At 38.0% G+C, this 22,220-nt stretch overlaps 1 protein-coding gene across 1 annotated transcript in view; it reads left to right on the plus strand.

Moving 5' to 3' along the window:
* Nucleotides 1–2,273: 2,273 nt before the first annotated feature.
* AMFR (autocrine motility factor receptor) overlaps nt 2,274–22,220 on the plus strand; it is a 37,720-nt gene continuing 17,773 nt past the window's right edge. The window contains exons 1-8 of the mRNA XM_074370710.1: nt 2,274–2,716; nt 10,679–10,771; nt 15,055–15,219; nt 16,582–16,734; nt 19,124–19,164; nt 19,336–19,468; nt 20,894–21,027; nt 21,900–22,010. Of these exons, the coding sequence (XP_074226811.1) occupies nt 2,450–2,716; nt 10,679–10,771; nt 15,055–15,219; nt 16,582–16,734; nt 19,124–19,164; nt 19,336–19,468; nt 20,894–21,027; nt 21,900–22,010 (1,097 nt within the window). The 5' untranslated portion in view covers nt 2,274–2,449. The remainder of the gene's footprint in view (nt 2,717–10,678; nt 10,772–15,054; nt 15,220–16,581; nt 16,735–19,123; nt 19,165–19,335; nt 19,469–20,893; nt 21,028–21,899; nt 22,011–22,220) is intronic.

Here is a 22,220-nt window from a genome sequence, read left to right on the forward strand (position 1 = left end):
TACAAAGAACCAGAAGCATTGGTTGACTTTAGGTGGGTTCTCTCGTTGCAAGAAAAGTCCTTGAGGGAAGGATGTGCAAAAGCCTGGCCTACCTTCTTAGAGTAGGAGAGGACAAAATGTTGGTAGAACAAATACTAATTATCCTAGTAAAATGTCCAGACACACCTTTAAAATGTTTTAAAATTCAAATAGATAACCTTAAATATAGTTGGGTTAATGTCCCTATTCTCACATTGAAACTTCAGAAATTTGAAGCTTCTGAAAGTTGAATATTTATAGTTTTTATATAGTCAGAATCAAAAGTTAAAAGTTGCTGTTAACCACTTCATAATGTCATTCCAGAAAATAGGTTGCCTAATTTTTTTTCAACACTTAGAAAGTAGTGGTTATTTCAGAATATAAAGAAGAATATAGCACTTTGAATTCAAGCTGGTGGAGTATTGTACCTTAATAGTGGCAGATCTATTAATAGTAGCCCTTTTCTTAAGATGACAGGACAAGTTTGGTAAATGATACGCTGTGGCTAGGACTGAATATGAATAATCGGATAGGGTGGTTTAAAAATTATGGGGGCTCGCTCAGATAAAGTAGAACAGTTTCTTGGAAAATTACTACCTGTTTTTCATAATAAAGCTTTTCTTTAACAATAAAGCTAAAAGTTTAGCATTTTAATCAAATGGCTGCAACCAGAGAACAAAAGGGAACCGAAAGTCTAATCATATAGACCTCATATAAAAAAAGTGTGTGTGTATAAATGCTCATCTTCCGTTCCACTAAAAGCCAAACTTGTGTTTCATCACAGGCACTTTAATAGGATTTTTCTAAAAATTACAGTGTAGTAATAACCTTGAGCTGAGCCATCATTTGTTTTCTAATTAATAGAGTTAGGATTAGAATATTAGGCATAAAACACCTCGAAGATAATTTAGTCTTTTTCTTTTGAAAATTTATATGATTCAACAAATCTTTATTGAACACCAGAGTATCACTTGGCAGTATTACAGGCCAGGGGGATACAATGAGGAATAAAACCCCCAAGGCAACACTTTTTTTGGTAGCACTTGTTTTGGTGTGTGTGTGACAACCTTGTTGGGCTATAACTCATGTATTTCACCATTCATTTAAAGTATATATTTAATTGATTTTTAGTATATTCAGAGTTGTGCCACAACCACCACAATTTTAGAACATTTTCATCATTTCAAAAAGAAATCAATGTTCAGCTTTTTTGCCTCAGTTCCCTCCCCTCCCTATCCCTAAGCAACAGTTAATCTACTTTCTGTGTTATGTGTATTTGCCTATTCTGGACATTTCATGTAAATGGAATCACACTATGTGGCTAAATGTGTGGCTGCTTTCACTTAGCATGTTTTCAAGTTTTGTTTGTGTTGCAGCGTGTATCAGTACTTCATTCACTTTCACAGCTGAATACTATTCCATTGTAGGGATAGCCCTTGTTTTTTTATTCATCACTTGATGGACATCAGGGTTGTTACTTTTGGCCGTTAAGAAAAATGTTGCTATCCACAACTGTGTGCACGTCTTTTGTAGAGGTACATTTTCATTTCTCTTGGGTATATACCTAGGAGTGGAACTGCTAGGTCAAATGGTCACTGTTAGGTTTAAACTTTTTGAGGAGCTGACTTCCAAAATACACTCCTACCTGGTGTATGAGGGAACACATTTTATTTCCTGCTAAATCAGGTTCATTTTAGACTCTGCTGTTGGTTACTAATAAACAGCAGAAACTTAAGACAACTTTATTTGTGAGGAATTTAAGACCACTAATGAATATTTTTTGTGTCAGGGCCTCTACTGTTCCCTAAACACCATCTCCTCTTTCAGCCACCTGGGAAGCTTCTAGGCCCACAGCAGGGCTCCAGGGTAACCTGCTTAAGGTAGGTTAAGGAAACAAGGGACAAGTGATTGGACGCCCAGTGGCCGGGGTCCCCGCATCCCGCGGACGGGCCACACAGCCAGGGCTCTACCGCCCGTCAGCGCCCAGCGCCGCCGGGCCTGAGTGACGCTTGGGCTCGGCCCCGGGCGGGTGCCCTGTGCGTCCGAGGGCCCGGCCGAGCTGGGGTGTCGGCGGAGCATAATGCTGGGTGCTGGGCCCCAGGGCCTGCAGCCGGGGCCTTCGCCGGCCAGGCGGCAGCGCGACCTCTGGGGGCGGGGGACGGAGTCCGCGCCCCCGCCCCCGTCCCGCCCGCACCCTACTGGGGGCGGCGGCCCGCCCCGAGCCCGCCGAGGCTCTTCCGCGCCGGCAGGGGCAGCAGCGGGAGCGCCGCGGGGCGGAGCGGCGCGAGCGGCCAGGAGCGGCCCGGCCTGGCCCGGTGCGGCGGCGGCGGTGGCAGCAGCGACGCCAGAGCCCGTGGGCGCCGTTCGCGAGGCAGCCGGGGCCCGGCCGCAGCGCGGGGAGGCCTGGGGGCTGGAGGCCGCCGCTGCCGCCATGCCGCTGCTCTTCCTCGAGCGCTTCCCGTGGCCCAGCCTCCGCACTTACACGGGCCTCAGCGGCCTGGCCCTCCTCGGCACCATCGTCAGCGCTTACCGCGCTCTCAGCCAGCCCGAGGCAGGGCCCGGGCCAGGGCCCGCCGAGGCGGAGCCGGTAACGGCCCCGGTGCAGCCAGACCCGGCCGCGCTGGTCCGGCCCAGCGCCGGGGGACCCCGGGCCCGCGACGTGGCCCAGTACCTGCTCTCGGACAGCCTGTTCGTGTGGGTGAGCGACGCTGCCCGGCCAGCCGAGGAGGAGCGGGACGTGGGGGGAGGGGGGCGCCATGTCACCCATTATCTGTGGGGGGCGTGGCTGGGGTCGGGGTCCCCTCCCCTCGGGACCCCCGAAGGCGAGGCCGGTGGTGGGGCGGGGCCCCGCCCGCGAGCCCGCCGCCGAAGGACCGGGCGTGGGGCTGGGGGGCGGCGGGTGGGGTTGTGAGGAGGGGCGGCCCAAGGGGAGGGTCGACTTTGAGGGCTTGAGAAAGGGACGTGGGGACCAGGTTAGGGGGGCACGGCGCGCAAGGTGACGCGGGCGCCGGGGGTAGGGTTAGGGGCTGGGGTGGTGGTGGGGGGAGTAGAACTAAAAGATGGGGAGCAAAGTTGGGGTCCCTGAGGGACCACCGGGAAGAAAACTAGAAGACCTGAAAGAGCAGGTTCACCTGGGAGGCTAGGACCAGCGAGGCCGTTACCCTGGCTGTTTTACTAAATTGTGGAGGCAAGTTGAAAGGCTTTTCGGACTTGGTGAAGTACGGAAATGTTGTTAGCGGGTTTCTAACGAAGAGAGGGCAGAAACAGTTTAGATGTTGAGCATAGGAGAATTTTAGGCATCTGGGTTCTAGTTTGGAGAGAGGCCGTCTCCCACAACTTTTTTTTTTGTTTTTTTTGCCTTTTAGTATGTGATTGTTCTCTCTGGGTAAAACAAACACAAATACAAACTGTGCTTCCTTTTTTGCTGTTTTTACCTGACGGTTCATGACGGTTTCGTTTGATGTCTGAAGGCAGCAAAATATTCGGAGTGGAGAGATGGCTCTTCATTTTAACTCAGAATTTCTCCTTCTAGTGATCCGTTTAAAGACAAGGTTTTCAGTTTGTAGCCAGTGCAAATAAGCAGCATTTACAAGGCATAGATGCTGGTTTCACGTGTTAGATAATTTCAGATGGGCAGATCAATAATATTTTAGCTAAAGAAATTCGCTTCCACCCGTGGCTTTGAGTGCCTCATAGAAATTTCACAGGGATCAGAAAGAGTTTGCTCCAGGACTGAAGTCTGTCCATTGAATTTGCTGTTGTGTTTTGGGTCTTGAGTCTTATTTCCTCCTGTAAGTTCCCTTTTCGGGTTGGGAACCGCCTGTAAATGACTGAGATTAATATTCCAAGTATACAGAATGATATACAACTCATTTGTTATGATTAATCCCTCTGTGCTTCATCAGGAAGCAGTGGGATTTATGAACTCTGTAGCTGTGGATTAAGTCTCTTGGTCCTTCTGATGAAGAGATTAGTAGAAGGCAGTGAAAAGTGAAGTTTCATTTCTCCACTGCTGTGTAAAGCTGAACCTTCAGTACTGAAGAAGGGAGAAGGGAAAGAATTCAACCTATCTTTCTTGTTTCATTTCTATTAAACCCAGACTTAAAAATCTATTTTTGCATTTCAGTTGGCAGGTAAACAATTTATGTGGAGAGTGCTTTTGCCAAATATTGAGATTATCATGTAGTCTTTGATATATGTATATTTTAAATATAAGACATAAATAAGCCTTTGAGAAGGAACCACTATAGTATTTATATTTATATAACAACTACTAGTATTGTGTAATAATTTCCCCCCCCAGAGTTTCTTTTTACAAAACTCATGTTCAAATTCCAAGTTAACACCTTTTCATAAAACATTGCATAAAGCCTGTTGATTTTTCTATGCAAATTATTACTTTTAAGAAAATTTCCTTTTCTTCCCAGCTTTTTCATCAGGTCTTGCCTTGTGCAAGTTTACAGTTTCTTCCTATCTGTTGATGATTTTTTCCTTTCTCAATTGATCTCCATGCTGTTTTTCTTCCATCTTTCCTCTTTGGTTTTTCACTTTCATCGTGGCCTTCCTTGTTTCCTCAAACTCTCCATGTGTGCATTTTCCTCATCACTCATTACTAAAATCTCTGCTTTAGTAGCCAAGTAGGAGTTGCAGTCTCAAAAGGTTTCCTCTGAGGCCTGACAGATAGCATTATTAAGTGAATATATGGTGGGGCCTTTGTCAAAATGGATCCTTTTTGTGCTCTGTCCAGAGATACTCAGATTTTTTTAAATACTCAATTTTTTTAAAACCAAACAAAAGAAAAACTGATCTTTCTGTCATTTTGCAAATCCTGATAGCTATTATTTGGCATTTTGAAATCTCTAAAACTTACCTTTGCAGACCACAGTTTAGATTAATATAGATATTAATATGATACATTCATTTTTATTAATGTCCTAGGTGATTTTAGGCATGTTAATGGTTGAGAAACTGATTAGGAAGAGGATGGGGTATGGGGTGAAGGTCAGATTATGTAAACCTTGCCTGGGCTGCTAGGGAGTATGGACATTATTTCATGGTTCTTAGGGTTTAAGTGGGAGTGGAGGAGAGGAGGGGCTGTCATGATGAGATGATATTTTTTCAGGGACAACCTATAGCAGCAGTGGGGAAGATGACTTTAGGTAGAATGGGAAGAAACCAGGAGATGTGGTGACCTAAGACTAGTCCCCTTCAAGGAGATCTCCCCAGCTGGCCCTCTGGCACAGACTTCGAGAACAGGTTTGAGGGGAGGCTCCCAGGGTTCTTAAGCTAGCAGATACCCAGGTTTTGACATGATCACTTATTTCTTTATGTCTTTCTAGAATTTTCATTCTAAGGTTTCATTCCAGATTAGGTTTTGTTTTGTTATTCATTTCTGGGCTTATTGTATGTACATTGTTCAGATGTCATTTCCATTAAAGTACCTTTTGATCCATTCTGTCATTGTTTTGAATTGTTTAGGTGTTTGTGGTTTTTCAACTTCTTTATTCTTACTCATTAGTTTCATTACTTTCTCCTTTTTTTTTTTTTTAACAGATTTGCTTTTAAAATCGTAAGAGCAGGACATGGTACAATGAAGAAATATGAAACAGGTCTTAAGGTTCTGACTTAATTATATGCAAATAAAATAGTTTAAATAGAAATGTCAAGGGAAAAAGTCACCAAAAACGAAAATGAGTAAAAGTATACTGACCATTGAGAGCAGGGATAGGCAAACCGTGCTGGCCTATTTGGCCTATCAGCTAATAATGGTTTTTACATTTTTAAAGATTTTTTTAAAAGGAAGAGCATGTGATAGGGAGCATGTGGCCTACCGGAGCCTAAAATATTTACTATCTGATAGCCCATTAGGGAGAAAGTTTCTGACTTCTGCTTTAAAAGAGTCCGTCTTCACTTAATTATACAACTTGAGGACTGAAAGTAACATACTGGGTTTGGGCCTTTCTGAGATGAGTATTCCAAAGAAGATTAGAGAAAAATGTTAGCTCCAGAAATGTTAGGACAGCTGAAGAAAGAGACTAAACTTGTAAGTAATAGGATATAAGCCTAGATAAACAACTTAAAAATATAGGAAAAATCTTCGGAGTGAGGGGGAAGGCGACTGCCATTTGATTGCTTGCTAGGTGTGTGCTGTGTGCTTTGTATACACAATCTCACTTATTTCCCTAATGGTGTGGAAAGAGGAACGCAGTCATCAATGTAATAAAGGGGAATATGCATCTTTGCATTATTAGCATTTTATACTTGTCACTGGGAGCCTGCAGGAAAGTATCATTCCAATTGTCCTTAAAAGGAGGAGACTAATAAATGGTGTGGGGAGGTATAGTTAGTGCTGGTGTTAAGTAGGAGACTAAGTATTATCCACGTTGATCATATCCTTGATACAGTTCCTGGTAGTTAAGCACATTTTATCACAAGGTCATAAATAATACCCCGTTGGTGGCCAGCATTTTATAGGATCAAAAATACTTCCAGGGTTACACAGTGATAAATGTGGCTAAGCTGTTTGTTATCATTCTCTTCCCCTCAGGCCAAGCTATCTTATAACTTAGTTTCTGTTTTCTAGAGTAGAACAGTAGAACAGAGAGGAGAGTTTTCTCATAGGGCCTCAGAGTAAAGGGAATTACTTTAAGCCTGATTAAGTAGGGGTTCCTTTGGTCACTACTACCTGACCTGTTTTGTTAAGGCTGCTCAGGGACAAGCAAAACTTGCTTCTATTTTGTGTCAACTAGTGAAAAAATAAATAAATAAAGGCATTTGGTGAGGTTTAAAAAATTATTTAAAGTTCTTTTTACACTGCTATAGATATGAAGAACTTTTCTTAAGCATTTTAGTATAGTAGAAATACTGTGTATTGAAACGGGTTAACTTGAGACTTAGGCTATCCAGTTTGGGTTTGTTACTTATCCATCTCCCATCATAGAATAAGAAAAATAATGTGAAACTTCAGAATTGGTCGGGTTAGTTTAATAGATTCCAAACTTTAAAAATTTTGTTAAAAAAATAATGCGTGTTCTATGGTACAAAAGTCAAAAGGTACACAAGTGATATGCAGTGAAAAGTAAACCTCCCTCCTTGCTACCCCTTCCCTCCCCCAGAAGTGGCCATTACCAGTTTCTTGTAATTAGTGCTGGTGTTAAGTAGAAGACTAAGAAATATCCAGATTGATCAGGTCTTTGACATAGTTCACATCTACACGTGATACAAACATCTAGATTTTTCCACACAGAAGTTAGCATTGTAATCACATTTCTACACTTTGCTTTTTTTTCAGTGAACAAGTTATCTTGCAGGTTCTGTATAACACTAGGAAATGTAGAACTGCTGAGTTAGTTTTCCTGGCTTCATTGTATTCCATTGAATGGCTGCTTTACGGTTTATTGAACTAGTCTCCCTGTTGGACATTTGTTTTCCATTTTTCTGCCATTATAAACAGTGCTTCGGTGAACCCCTTATACTTAGATTTAGTTATATTTAAGTTTGGATTCTGCCCACAAGGAAACATTAATTTACTGTATACAGCAAATAAAATGAGGTTAGTACTTTTACTGTGGTCTACAAGGATGAAGTTCAGACTAGGCTTGCTGGAGGTAAGCCTCATTTTGATTATTAGAGGTGAGAAGTTTTGTCCCCGTTCTGTGGCTTTAAATATGGACTGAAGTGTTGTTTCTGTAAGACTGTCGCTGGTGACCTAGTGGGATCTAATTTGGGATTTGCTTTTAAATGAGGAATGCTACAATTATTTTTCTTTCCATTATTTGCAATTTTTCAAGCCTTTGTTAATTTTAAAATTGAGAATTTATCATATCTTTATTGTAATGACAATTATTTGTGAAATTAAGACATATTTCTAAAAATAGACAAAGAATAGTTACTAATAATTGAGTTGCTTTTAAAAACACTTTGTAATCCTAAAATAATTTTTAGTTGCTTCCAATCCTCTGTAGCTTTGCTTTCATGTAAAGTTCACGAAAGGTTATCTCTGTATTTTAACATAAAATCCCTTTCTAATATCAGTTTACTTTCTCAAGCCTTTTCCTTCTTAGCCTTGCTAATTTTTAAATCTATTTAAATTAAAATAGGAAATAGTTATCTACCGGTGATGGGATTATGAGGGACTTTCATTTTTTTTGGTCAATCAAAGGTACAAAATTATTATACTTCATTTTTTTAAATTTTATTGAGTTATAGTCAGTTTACAATGTTGTGTCAATTTCCAGTGTAGAACACAATTTTTCAGTTATACATGAACATACATATATTCATTGTCACATTCTTTTTCACCATAAGCTACCACAAGATCTTGTATATATTACAGTATAATCTTGTTGATCTATTCTATATATCTGTCAGTATCTACAAATTTTGAACTCCCAGTTTGTCCCTTCCCACCCCCTCCCCCTTTATACCTCATTTTTGAACTTAGAAAAAGTTAAAAAAATTTTTTTAACTGAGAAATAATACTTTGTTTCTTACTTTGTAACCCAAGATGCAAGAGACTGTTCCTTAGGGCAGAGAAATGATTAAGTGGCCCTAAATTTGATTTCTCCTTTGTTGTTCTCACAGCAACCAACTTGGTCTATTAGATGCTTACCAAGTGCTGTGTCCTGTAGCTTCTGAAAGCTCTTTGAGTGCAGGGTCCAGATTGCCCTCATTTCTCTTAACCTCCCACATGCTTTGAACAAGTTAGGTGCTAAATGTGTTGAATTTACTTCTTTATTTCATATGCCTACCTGCAAAAACAGGAAGAATTTTAAAACTAAATTAGGCTGGTGGATGTTTGGCTGATTTTAAAAATCCTGTTCAGCTGGGGGATGTGGCATGAGGAGTTGGGGTGTGATTTTATCTCATTATATTTTTTCTTAATTAGCATTACTGGGGTTCCCATTAACTGGTTTAGAGCAGAATGAAGATGAGCCTTTTAAACATCTTTTCATCTCCTTAAAATTTAGTATTCTATGCTGTTTGCTGGAATGTTTTCATTAGGGCTATTCCACAGGGAGTCATAAGTTAGGGAAGTGGGATGTTTTGGATAACTAATTTGGGTTTTTTTCTGGTTATTTGAATGATTTAATTATCAGAACAGTTTCATTTTTCAGCAGAACAATTTTTGTTTCAGTTCTTTAAAAATATATCATATACTTCCCCTGCCCCATGAGACAGGCAGAATGTAACTAAACATAATTTAATCTTTTGTGATGAATTGCCATTATGTATAATGTATCAGGAATACCAAAGGGCTGGATGGTATGTAGTACTAAGGGGACCTTGAAGAGTTCTTGGGGACCTTGTTTTCTTATATTAATCTCATCTGTCACCTTCCTCTATTTACTTATTTTTATTTTTAAGTTATTAATTATTTTTAACACATTTTTATTGAAGTATAGTCAGTTTACAATGTTGTGTCAATTTCCGGTGTACAGCACAATACTTCAGTCATATAGGAACATACATATATTCGTTTTCATAGTTTTCACCATAAGTTACTACAAGCTATTGAATATAGTTCCCTGTGCTATACAGTACAAACTTGTTTATCTAGATTTACTTATTTTTGAAATATCATTTGATTCTTTTAAAAGCAGAGGTAAGAATGACCTGGGAAGAAGAATATGGCCACCTTCCTATAAACTTAGTGAATCAGAGATTGAAGCAGGCTCTATGTTGGGTTGCTGTTCATTTTCATTTGCTCTTAATAGTCATCTTTACTATCTTTATCAGGGTTCTTTTGGCTCTTTCTGGTTGTGCGGTTTTAAAAATCATCTGAGCATTCTAATGTGATGTGCCACACTAGCCTAAGTCAGGGGCAGCCCATGTTTTCATTTTGTAAGCTTTAGATTTGTTGTGTAGGTGTAAGGAGATCCATCTCTTAATTACTAAGAAAGAGAAAGTTTCCTGCTTACTGGTGAAGAAGGCCTTAGTTTTATATTGGTGTCTCATGGTTGCCTTTTAGTTCTCAGCCCCTCCTGTCAATTTTCTTCCTGTTTTCTTAATTCCACTCCCCTCTAATGCCCCAGAACCTTTAAGGCCAACACTAACCATAAATATCTTTCAGTTTGCGGATTGTCCCATTGCAATTAATTATATGTATGTATTCTTATTATATGGATTCTGAAATCTTCACGGTCTTGTGACTTCTTTGTGACTATCCACCCTCCTTTACATGTCTCCTATTTATTTGACAGGGCAGGGCAGGATGTTTGGGTTCTGGATTTTACTGTTCATGGTAACTTCATTTTTCTGAAAAATTTTCTTCTAAACTATCAAAACTGTAATGTAGGAAATGATGTATCTTGGAGATACCTATGGTTTTATAAGGTGCACACAGTTTTATACATGCAGTACCAAGGTTACAAACAGTTGAATTAAGACTCAGGGGAAGGTGGCCTGCTGGAGGGTACATGTTGGGACAGGGCTCTGTGAATTAGCCAATAAGCTGGTGCCTCTCCTCCCCACTCCTCATCCCTACCTCTGCCACCCATAAAAGTGTGTACCTTCAAATATTACTTGTCTTGTACTGGTAGAAAACTAGAAAGGCTCAATCAGTAGAAATGATGGCTGAATTCCTAATATAAAAATTTTAAGAGCTGCTTTTATTTTTCAACAAGAGGAAATTAATTTCTTTTCTTTGATTTGTGTACAGGTTCTAGTAAATACTGCTTGCTGTGTTTTGATGTTGGTGGCTAAGCTAATCCAATGTATTGTGTTTGGCCCTCTTCGAGTGAGTGAAAGACAGGTAAGTCCAATAGCAAAGATGAATTCTTGTGACCAGATTAAAAAAAAAATTATATTTGGTATAATTTCAAACTTACAGAAAGGTTGCATGAATACTTTGAAGGACTTTTGTGTAGCCTTTATCCAGATTCAGAATTGTTAACATTTTGTCCCATTTGATCTAATATGTACCTTTTATTTATATGTATGTATTTTTTCTGATCTGTTTGAGAATAAATTGTGGATATCATACCCCGGTACCCTCAAATACTTCAGTATGTATTTCCTAAAAGCAAGGACATTTTCTTAAGTAGCCACAGCACAATGATCAAAATCAGGAAATTTAGCATTGATAAAATACTTTATGTGATCCATAGTCCATAGTCAACATAGCCAGGTTGTCCCAATATTTTTCTTCATAGCTCTTTCCCATGACGTCTATGAGGTAATTTTTAAACAAGCTCAGGTTTGTTTTAGTTTAAATAATCATATATATCACTCTTAGAATATGGATTTTTTTCCCAAAGGAATTTACTGAGAGATTTTAGTTTTTCCCTCTGGAAATATAAATTAAGATTCCCCATTTCTACAAGCAGTGTTCAAGTGAGAGGGTCTGATACTTGAACATTACTCTCATACATACTGCTTCCTTTTTCTAAAAATGTTAAATATCAGTTGAAAATGTATAGAAAACATAACCTTGGGAGTATTACAGAGATTTTTAAATATACCTGGAGGTAATCATAATTGGCACAGTTGCTACTCAACTCTACTTTCAGTTTTTTCAGTATAGATCACGTCTTTCATGTTCTGTGATGACCGTTTTTGACCAGTGTCATCCAGTAGCATTTAAAGCACCATTTTGAGTTAGAACCCTACAGAATCAATACGAGTTTGCTTTGTGGGTTCTCAAAGTTCAAGAAATAAAGTGTCTAGAATGTCTAGAGGCAGAGACATTTAATACCTAAAATGGGACAAATATTAAACTGTTGAGTGGAAATTTAGAACAAGGAAATTTTTTTATGCACTTAATACCTACTGTGGCACTTATTTAAGCACTGTACATATATTCACTTACTTGTTCCTCCAACTATTCTGTGAGATGCTGTTGTTATAAGACCCATCTTACGGATGGGAAACCAGAGCACGGGGATGTTAAGTGACCTGCCCAAAGCTATATGGCAAATAGATGGTGGAGTAAAGGTTCACAATCAGGGCACAGAAAGTTCTATGTTCACCTCATGCTTTCCCACCCCAGATCTGGAAACAGACATTCACCAAGGATTCCTAGTTCTTTTTATTCTTTGAACAAAGTGTAAAGTCAAAGTACAATGTGTAACATTTCTCCAAATAATTCTTTAAGTGGTCATCTTATCAATTTGTTCCAAATGTAGGTTCATTTATTTCTACATTTAGGTTCACTTATTTCTGTTTTTATTCAATTTTGCTTTTTTTTTTTTCTATTTTAAGTTTTTGAATTTGTGAAACATTTACATGGTTAGGTATTATATATAAAAGTATACTTAGGAACCATGTTTTCATCCTTGTCCTCTGTACTTGATTCCCACCACTCCCACAGATGGCTTGAGGGTATGTTTTAATATCTGTTGGCTAGATGCCCCTCATTGTCCATTTTTTCAGGATAGTAAAGATTTTAAAAATTGGACATACTCAGTATAGGAAAGAGTACAGGAAAGCAGATATACTTAAGTGTTGCTTGTGGGAGTATACATTTATATCACTTCTTTTGAAATCAGGTGGATGTTACTTGTTGGGAACCATAACAACATTTGTAACCTTGGGTTCCATAATGCTGAAAAAACAGAAACCTGTGCAAAGATACTCATTGTGACATTTTATGCACAGTGAAAAATTAAAAACATTTCAGTGTCCATTTGTAACCACTGAAATAATATATTCAGAGATTATTCATTCATATTGATAAGGTTCTCACAATGTAAGTGAAATAAAACAGTGTACAAAAATTGTTATATATATATAAAATAACATATAACATATAATAATATATATAACAATATATAGGTTCAGTGCAATCCCTACCAAGTTACCAATGGCATTTTTCACAGAACTGGAACCAAAAATTTTTTTGTCTGGAAACACAAAAGACCCCGAATAGCCAAAATAATCCTGAGAAAGAACAGAACTGGAAGAATCATGCTCCCTATACTATACTACAGAGCTACAGTAATCAAAACAGTATACTCCTGGAATAAAAACAGACACAGATCAATGGAACAAGATAGAAAACCCAGAAATAAACCCACGCACTAGCGGTCAATTAATCAATAACAAAGGAGACAAGAATATACAGCAGAGAAAAGACAATCTCTTCAATAAGTGGTGCTGGGAACACTGGACAGCTACATGTAAAAGACTGAAATTAGAACATTCTTTAACACCATATACAAAAGTAAACTCAAAATGGATTAAAGAACTAAATGTAAGACCAGATACTCTAAAACTACTAGAGGAAAACATAGGCAGAAAACTCTTCGACATGAATCACAGCAGTATTTTTTGGGATCCGTCTCCTAGAGTGATGGAAATAAAAGCAAAAATAAATAAATGGGACCTAATTAAACTTAAAAGCTTTTTTCATAGCAAAGGAAACTATAAACAAAATGAAAAGACAGCCTACAGAATGGGAGAAAATATTTGCAAAAGATGTGACCAACAAGGGATTAATTTCTAAAATATATAAACAGCTCATGAAACTTGATATCAAAAAAATAAACAACCTAATCAAAAAAAATGGTCAGGAGACCTAAATAGACGTTTCTCCAAATAGATGGCCAACAGGCACATGAAAAGATGCTCAGTATCATTAATTATTAGAGAAATGCAAATCAAAGCTACAATAAGGTATCACTTCACACTAGCCAAAATAGCCATCATTATAAAGTCTACAAATAATAAATGCTGGAGAGGGTACGGACAAAAAGGAGCCTTCCTACACCGTTGGTGGGAATGTAAATTGGTGCAGCCACTATGGAGCACAGTGTGGAGGTTCCTTAAAAAACTAAAAATAAACTTACCATATGATCCAGCAATCCCATTCCTGGGCATATATCCAGAGAAAACTATCATAAAGATACATAAACCCCAATGTTCATAGCAGCACTGTTTACAATAGCCAAGACATGGAGGCAACCTACATGTTCATCGACAGATGAATGGATAAAGATGTGGTAAATGATGGAATATTGCTCAGCATGAAGTTAAACAGAAAGACAAATATATCACTTATATGTGGAATCTAAAAATATGGTACAAATGAACTTATTTACAAACCAGAAATAGACTCACAGACATAGAAAACAAACTTACAGTAACCAGTGGGGGGAAAGGGGGGAGGGATAAATTAGGGGTTTGGCATTAACATGTATACACTACTACATATAAAATAGATAAACAGCAAGGACCTACTGTATAGTATATGGAACTATATTCAATATTTGATAACAACCTATAGTGGAAAATTATCTGAAAAAGAATATATATATAAATGTATAACTGAATCACTTTGCTGTACACTTGAAACTAACACACCATTGTAAGTCAACTATACTTCAATAAAATAATAAAAAATTAATGTTTTACACTTAGGAAGAAAAATGCATAAAAATGTCAAGGCATCATTTTTATTTTCTTTGTACTTTTTCATATATTATTGATTTTGGCTGTCAAATGAGCATAGTCATATTTTAATCTGAAGGATGTTAAAAAAAGAATATCTAATCTTTTGCTTGTTTTAGGAATCCAGAGAACACAAGTATTAGAAATGATACTTGTAGCTGTCACCATTTTTGTGTGTGTTGGAAATATATGTATTATTAATTAATACATAAGGTACTAAACTAATATAATTCCCCCTTTTAGTGGCTAAAATTTCATAACTGACTGAAGAATTCAATCTAGAGTGACCAGAGGGGGAGGAGATAGCTCAGTGGTAGAGTGCCTGCTTAGCATGCACAAGGTCCTGGGTTCGATCCCTAGTACCTCCACTTAAAAAATAAGTAAATAAATAAGCCTAGTTACCACTTACCCTAAAAAAACAAAAAACAAAAAACAAGTTGCAGAGTCTATAGGTTACTTTCTGGGGTCTTTTATTTTTCAGAGGGCTCATTTTTTTCTTTGTCTTCTATTTTCTTGTGGACAAGTGTTAGGAAGTAGAGAATATTTTCTCCATAGAAGCCAGCTTTTGTTATGAGTTAGTTATAATGGTACTCTTTAAAATCAGTTAGGTGTAATGGTACTTACCTTTATAAATATTTTTCTTTTTAGCACCTCAAAGACAAGTTTTGGAATTTTATTTTCTACAAGTTCATTTTCATTTTTGGTGTGCTGAATGTCCAGACAGTGGAAGAAGTGGTCATGTGGTGCCTCTGGTTTGCTGGACTGGTATTTCTGCATCTGATGGTTCAGCTCTGCAAGGACCGGTTTGAATATGTGAGTTTTTAGCCAACCTCTTTTCCTACTTGGTCACATATTTGCCAGGTCTGAACTGTGTAATATGAATGAGCCATAACACGCATGGGCAGGATAGCCCTCCAGGGGAAATCTCTTGGATTGGGTCCCTACTGCTTATTTCTTGAGAAACTTTCTCCAGCAGCAGGATCAAAGGAAGGCAGGGTCAGTGTCTCTTAGGGAGGCTTCCTCCCTGCTCCAATAGTATTGCATTGCAGACCCTGTGGGGTCACTGAACCAATACAAACTAATTTGATCACAGTGCAAGGAAACCTTATTATATAAATTAAAAAAAAGCTGGTCTTTTCCAGATATTTTCTGTTGTAATCTCCTTCCATTTTCCCCATTCTTAATCTAATATTTGGAGCCCTTCTTTCTGACTAGTTTACATTGTTTCTATCCCTGGACAAGGACTGAAGTAGCGTGTCTTGTCTTCCTTGGTCTCTGGAGAGCTGAATCTTTTTCTATCTGGGTACAAGATCTGCCCCTTGGCTTGGGATCAGAGCTGTGCAGGTGAATCTTCACTCGTTAGTGCCCCCAAACTAATCTAATGGATCCCAGGTAAACAGGCACCTACATACAGTCCTACCCTGAGTTAAACCCACTCTGCAGCTCTGTTTTCCCCCTTCTTTACCCAGTCCTTATGGACCTCACACCAGGTGGTCCTTGCTCCTCTGTGCAAAGCTAATCTTAGGCTCAAAGCCTTGAGCTGTTTCACAGCTCATCCCCCATTGCAGTCAGGAACAGGAGCTTCTAACCTTTGTAACTGATTTGGTATCTACACTTTCATGCTTGGGAGTTGAAACTCCAGGCCTCGTTTCCCAAGGTGTTGCCTCTCTTTGTATACTATTAACATAGCATTATGATAGTAGTAAATCTGCACCTGGATTATATTTCAGTTGTACTGGCCGTGAACAGGCTAGGAATGTCCTCTCAAGTGACTTTTGGGTAGTAGGGCTAGAGCAAGATTGAGAACACAAGAGAATATGGTGCTGTCCCGTGTCCTGTTGAATGCTAGAAGACAAAGTTATATACCTTTGGCAAATTGTTTCTAGAGGCTTATAATCTCACTGGTAGGAGGATCCTTGAAAATTTGAGATGAAAATATAACGTATATTGTTATATTCCATAAATTAAATGGTAAAGATCTCAAAATATCAGCTCATATTTCTGTTAGTTGGAGAATTTTAACCATCTGATAATGGGACACTTTTCTGTGCTTTGCATTTGGCCACGCAGCTAAGCACAGACCTAAGACACCAAGGTTAACCTTGAGTTTCTCAGTGAAGTTTAACACTACTGCACAGAAGAATGAGTTTCCTTCTTCTGTTTTGCACATTTCAGCTCTCTTTTTCCCCCACTACACCGATGAGTAGCCACGGTCGAGTTCTGTCTCTATTGATTGCCATGCTGCTTTCCTGCTGTGGGTTAGCGGTTGTCTGTTGTGTCACAGGCTACACCCATGGGATGCACACGTTGGCTTTCATGGCTGCAGAGGTAAGATGCAGACACAAGTTCTTGCTCTGATTGTATTCCTGTATATTTTCAAGGAAGCTAGAGGATTATTGACAGATTATTTTCACCATGAAGTGACTGATGGGTATCTGGTCTTTCATTTAATAAGCAGTCTTCTGTTTTGTATTGGGCATTGGTACTGAATGCTTTTGTGTGTGTAGTTTCATGTAATCCTTGCTACAACCTAATACAAAATACAGTTGATCCTCGAACAATGCAGGTTTAAACCGTGTGGGTCCACTTATACGTGGATGTTTTTCAATAGTAAATACCGCAGTACTACACAGTCCCTGGTTGGTTGAATCCACGGGTGTGGAGGAACTGGATGTGGAGGGCTGACTATAGTTTATACTCAGATTACCCCCTGCATTGCCCCAGGGTCAACTAATTATTTTTGTCAACATTTATATAGTGCTTACTATATGCTGGGGATTGTTCTAAATACCTTACATGTATTGGTTAATTTTATTATTCCTCTTTATGATTGGGGACACAGGCATAGAGGATGAAGTGAACTGCTTAAAGGTCTGAGGTGGCAGAAGTAGCACAATCCTAATCCTGTGGCTTCCAAGTAGGAAGATACTGTAACCAGTGATTTGTGTTGGTCTATAAGGACATACTCTATAATTGGTATTTTTTATATAGGGCATAAATTAAGAGTTTACAGAGTAATATAATAAATATGTAAACTATGTTCATTATTTTGAAAGAATAATTTGAGAGATTCATGTATATTTTGAATTTTACTTTTAACAACCTTTTTGAAAGTACTAATTTCTTTTCAGTAGAAATCAAAATTGTTACATATCCTTTATATTCAGTGGCTATATTTGCTTTTTTCCTGAGTCAAAATACTTTTATTTTGCCCATAATTGCTGTTATTAATGAAAAAAATAAAAATAATAGATATCTAATATCAATATCAATAGATGGTTAATATCAAAACACTAATGGAATTACTAATTGGGAATTTGTTAGAATAGGGTTAAAATTTATTTTGCACTTAATAGTATTCATTTCAGAGTATAATATAGTAGTGTAAGTAAAATTAGAAAAGAACATTTAAGTCCTTAGTAAAATTATTTACAATCCTAGTTGAATAGTTTCTATATATGAAAGATACACAAATGTATTTCTTCTTGAGAAAAAAATCTGCTTAAAATTTGTTTACTCTGGCTTATATTAGTTTGCTTTAGATGTATTTTATTATAAGTCACCATTTCATACTGTGTTTTCCTTTTTTGGTTCTCTACCTTTTAATTACTATTAGGCCAAACTTTGAAAAACATATATTTAAAAATAAAGACATTTAAATTAGGCCTGTTGGGTTAGTACATATTTTTATTTTAGCTCAGTAATGTTTTAAAAGGTAATTTATCGTGTTACAGATTCAATATTTTGAACTGTCATATTTTTACATTTATAGTGTTTCTCTTCTATTTAAATATTTTCCATTGTAAATGGGAGTTTCCTGATCTCAAACATAAAGAATATAACAGTTCTATTCCGCAAAATTAAGAGGAAATTTTTCTTAACGTCAATTTCTATAACACAAAAATACCACGAGGGACTTATTTTTTATTTCTTTCATCATATTTTCTTCTGTGTGGAAAGTGTTATGTAGAGAACAGGTACTCATTTCTAGGATACTAGTACCTAAGCTATACTTGGGTATGGGGTCACCAAATATTCAGGCACCCTCTTAGGATAGTCAGTTATGGCGACTTAATGCTGTATGAAATAGAAGTAATGTCAGACTACTAGAGTGACTCTCAAGATTGTAGAAGGCATCCCTGGGAGATGGACAGGTATAATTCGTTGTCACCTATTAACAGGAAAAGGCTCAATAAAAGTTGGGTTTTTAGGTCATGAAAATATTCCATGGAAATAAAATGGGTGGTAAACTTAACAATCTGCTTTTTTTTCCCTTTGAAGTTTTAATGAGATAGGATTGATGTATAGCACACTGTATATGTTTAAGGTGTACAGCATAATGACTTGACTTACATTTATTGTGAAATGGTAACCACAGTAAGGATCATCTTGTATTGATACAAAAAGAAAAAGAAAAAAATGTTTTTTTCCCTGTAGTGAAAACCTTTAGGACCTACTCTCTTCACAACTTTCAGATATACCGTATGCACTGTTAACTGTAGTCATCATGTTGTATCTTACATTCCTATTACTTAGTTATTTTATAACTGAAAGTTTGTACCTTTTGACTAACTTCCTTCAGTACTTCCCCCCAGCATTGAACAACCTGCTTTTTAATTGAACTGAGAAATGTTTGTCTTTTATAATCTTGTAAAGTAAGTTTGGTCTGAGCAATCCTAAATTTTGTTAAAAAGATAAAATCTGTCTCTTTTTTCAGTCTCTTCTTGTAACAGTGAGGACTGCTCATGTGATTTTACGGTGAGTAGAAATTTGGGAGGGAGGTGACTGAAGTGTACTCATACAGGTGATTTCAAGATAAACCATTTATAAAATACGTAAAAATGTGACTGTACTATATCATGTTTGAGCCAAATCCAAATTCAATTGTAACAGTAAATCATTAACATGATTCATCTCTATTCGCTGCAGATATGTAATTCACCTGTGGGACCTCAACCATGAAGGGACATGGGAAGGAAAGGGAACATACGTCTATTATACGGATTTTGTCATGGAGCTCACTCTCTTGTCCCTGGACCTCATGCACCATATTCACATGTTGGTAAGTTTCCCAGAAGGGGCTTTAACAGAGAGGTAACTTTTTCAGAATCAGGAACCCTATTTAGTATGTTAATAAATAGAACATTTGTGGATGACTCATTAAAAACTATAATAATGATGCAGCTGTGCCCTCACCCTTTTTGCTGCTGGGTGTAAAGCAGTGTGGAACCACTTTGGCTGGTACCCATCATCCTCCTAGACTTAGTTAACTCTACCAACCAAGTCAATAGATAATTCTTTTAGCATGAAATTAAGGGAATTCCTCTCATAGTTTCTATGGCTTCTAATATTTAGCAGTTACTTTGTAGGTAGTAATAATGGGAGTTCCCTCAGTGTTAGCTACTTCATGGATTCATAAATTTCCCATCTTTGTAATGAAAAACAAAGTCTTTATACTTAATTCCTCCTACTTCATTGTTTACATTTTACTCTGGTGTGGAAGAAATCACTATGCTGAAAACCTGCTACACTGGTTAGCACTTCAGTGATCTAAGAATGGTGAGAATCAACCTATTTGGTATATTTGGTGGACACTTTATTTAAATTATAAGCCTATCAAAGTAGCATTTAAAAATTATTGAGTTAAACACAGCACGTTTCTAAGTCTACTTTTTAACAGTAACTTTGAAAATATAGTTTTAAAGGCTCCCTAAACAAATGTCCACAGATAACTGTTGACATTTGTTGTGTTTACTGCTGCTTTACAAATTCAAATTATACATTCATAATTGAGATCATATATTGGGCATATAGTTCATAGTGTTTTTGTAGCTCGTGTATTATGTACATCTTTTGCTAGCAACAGTTCTTCTATATCATTTTAATGCCTTTAAGGTAAAAATTCCACCACATAGAGGTATGATGATTTAATTAACCAGCCCCCATAGTGGAGTATTTAGATTGTATTCAGTTGTTTTCAGCTTCACATCATCACATAATTTTCTTTTGTCACTTATTAGTTTTTTTAAGTACTTTTATCCTTTTCTACTTAACAAAAATTATTTTCCCATGTAATTAGCCTTCAAAATGTTATATATAAAATATTAATATGTAATTATATTTTATAGTAAATATAATTAATGACTATATAATACTGCATTAGTTTACAACCTAACCATCCCCCTACTGTGCATTCTTCTGTTTCCTGATTTTCTTTTTTATAATTGCATGGATGGACATCATTTTGCATAAAGCTTTAAAATTTCTCATTAGTTCCTCTGGAGGATTGCTGGTGATGGAATGACTAGGCCAAAGATCATGTACATTGTTGGTTTAATGAGATAAATGTATGCACTTGCTTCCTAAAAGATTATTCCAGTTCACCTTCACTAACAATTAAAAGCCTCTGTTGCATACCTCACCCTCAGTGCTAGTAATTTCACAATCATTTTTATTGTGTGTTTTATTTTCTTTCCCTCTTGTTAAGTTATTTGGCAACATCTGGTTATCCATGGCCAGCTTAGTCATCTTTATGCAGCTGCGTTACCTGTTTCATGAGGTGCAGCGTCGAATCCGCCGGCACAAGAACTATTTACGAGTGGTTGGAAACATGGAAGCCAGGTAAGTGGGCACAAGTGGGCGTTACTGACGTTGGCTTATTTTAGATCTTTAATAATAACAGATCCCAGATTATATGAGAACCTGCTTTTGTAAACTCTCAGTGGAATGGTGAAGAGCATAGGCTGTGGAGTCAGGTTGCCTGGGTATGGATCCCCACCTACTTGCCATGTGATTTTGGGCAATTTACTTACCTCCCTATGCCCCAGTTGGTTATATCTAGGAATGATAGCAGAACCGTCTTCCTTGAACTGTTGGGAGGATTCAAAGGGATAATAAACGAAATATACTTAGAATAGTACTGCGTACCTAGTACGTGCTCAGTAAATAATTAGGTTCTTTTATTAGGTCATTGTTTTTATCATCATTATTATTAAAGGAAGTTTTCTTGGGCTTCTGCCCTTTTAGTTTATTCCTTACACATGCATATTTACACACACACACACACACAAACTCTCTCACTCACACACACACACTCTCACACACACGTACACACACCCTTAACCTCACTGGAGGAAACATTCACATACCACCCTGAGGCTAACATGATGCTATACCAAACCTGAAAGTGTCAGATTAACAGGTATCTTTTTTGTGTCTGGCTCTCTGGGGGCCTTAATGCCTTTGATTTACCCAGAAATATTCTATCAGGTCATCGCTAACAGGAGCCATTGTTAAGACAAAGTTAGTTTCTGTGTGTGGGTTTCTTACTTGCTCTTTGATGGGCTATGAAGAGAACACATGGTGGAGATTTTTTACTGAACACAGTTCCTCCATAACTGCGCTGTTAGGAAGGTGAAGTCTATGAAGTGATGGTCACTATTTGTGTGTGTAATTGACAGAGATCCCTGCCAGGTGCATTTTGTTTTTTACAGGTTTGCGGTTGCAACTCCAGAGGAGCTGGCTGTCAATAACGATGACTGTGCCATCTGCTGGGATTCCATGCAGGCTGCAAGGAAGCTGCCCTGTGGTCATCTTTTCCACAAGTAGGAGCTTTGTGAAGGGCCCCATGGAACTGGTATTCTGTCCTGGGCATGTGGGTGCTTTTTGTGCCTGGGCTTAAGACCAACCCTGGTTGAGGAGTGGGGACCTTCCTTCAGACTGGATATGTGCTGTTACTGAGTGGGAGAGTGGAATGGGGAGCTTTGGGGTGTCTTCCTTATTCCTCAGCCTCTTCCTTGCACCGCAGGACTGTT

This window comes from Camelus bactrianus, chromosome 9 (assembly GCF_048773025.1).
Source record: "Camelus bactrianus isolate YW-2024 breed Bactrian camel chromosome 9, ASM4877302v1, whole genome shotgun sequence".
NCBI classification, from domain to species: domain Eukaryota; kingdom Metazoa; phylum Chordata; class Mammalia; order Artiodactyla; family Camelidae; genus Camelus; species Camelus bactrianus.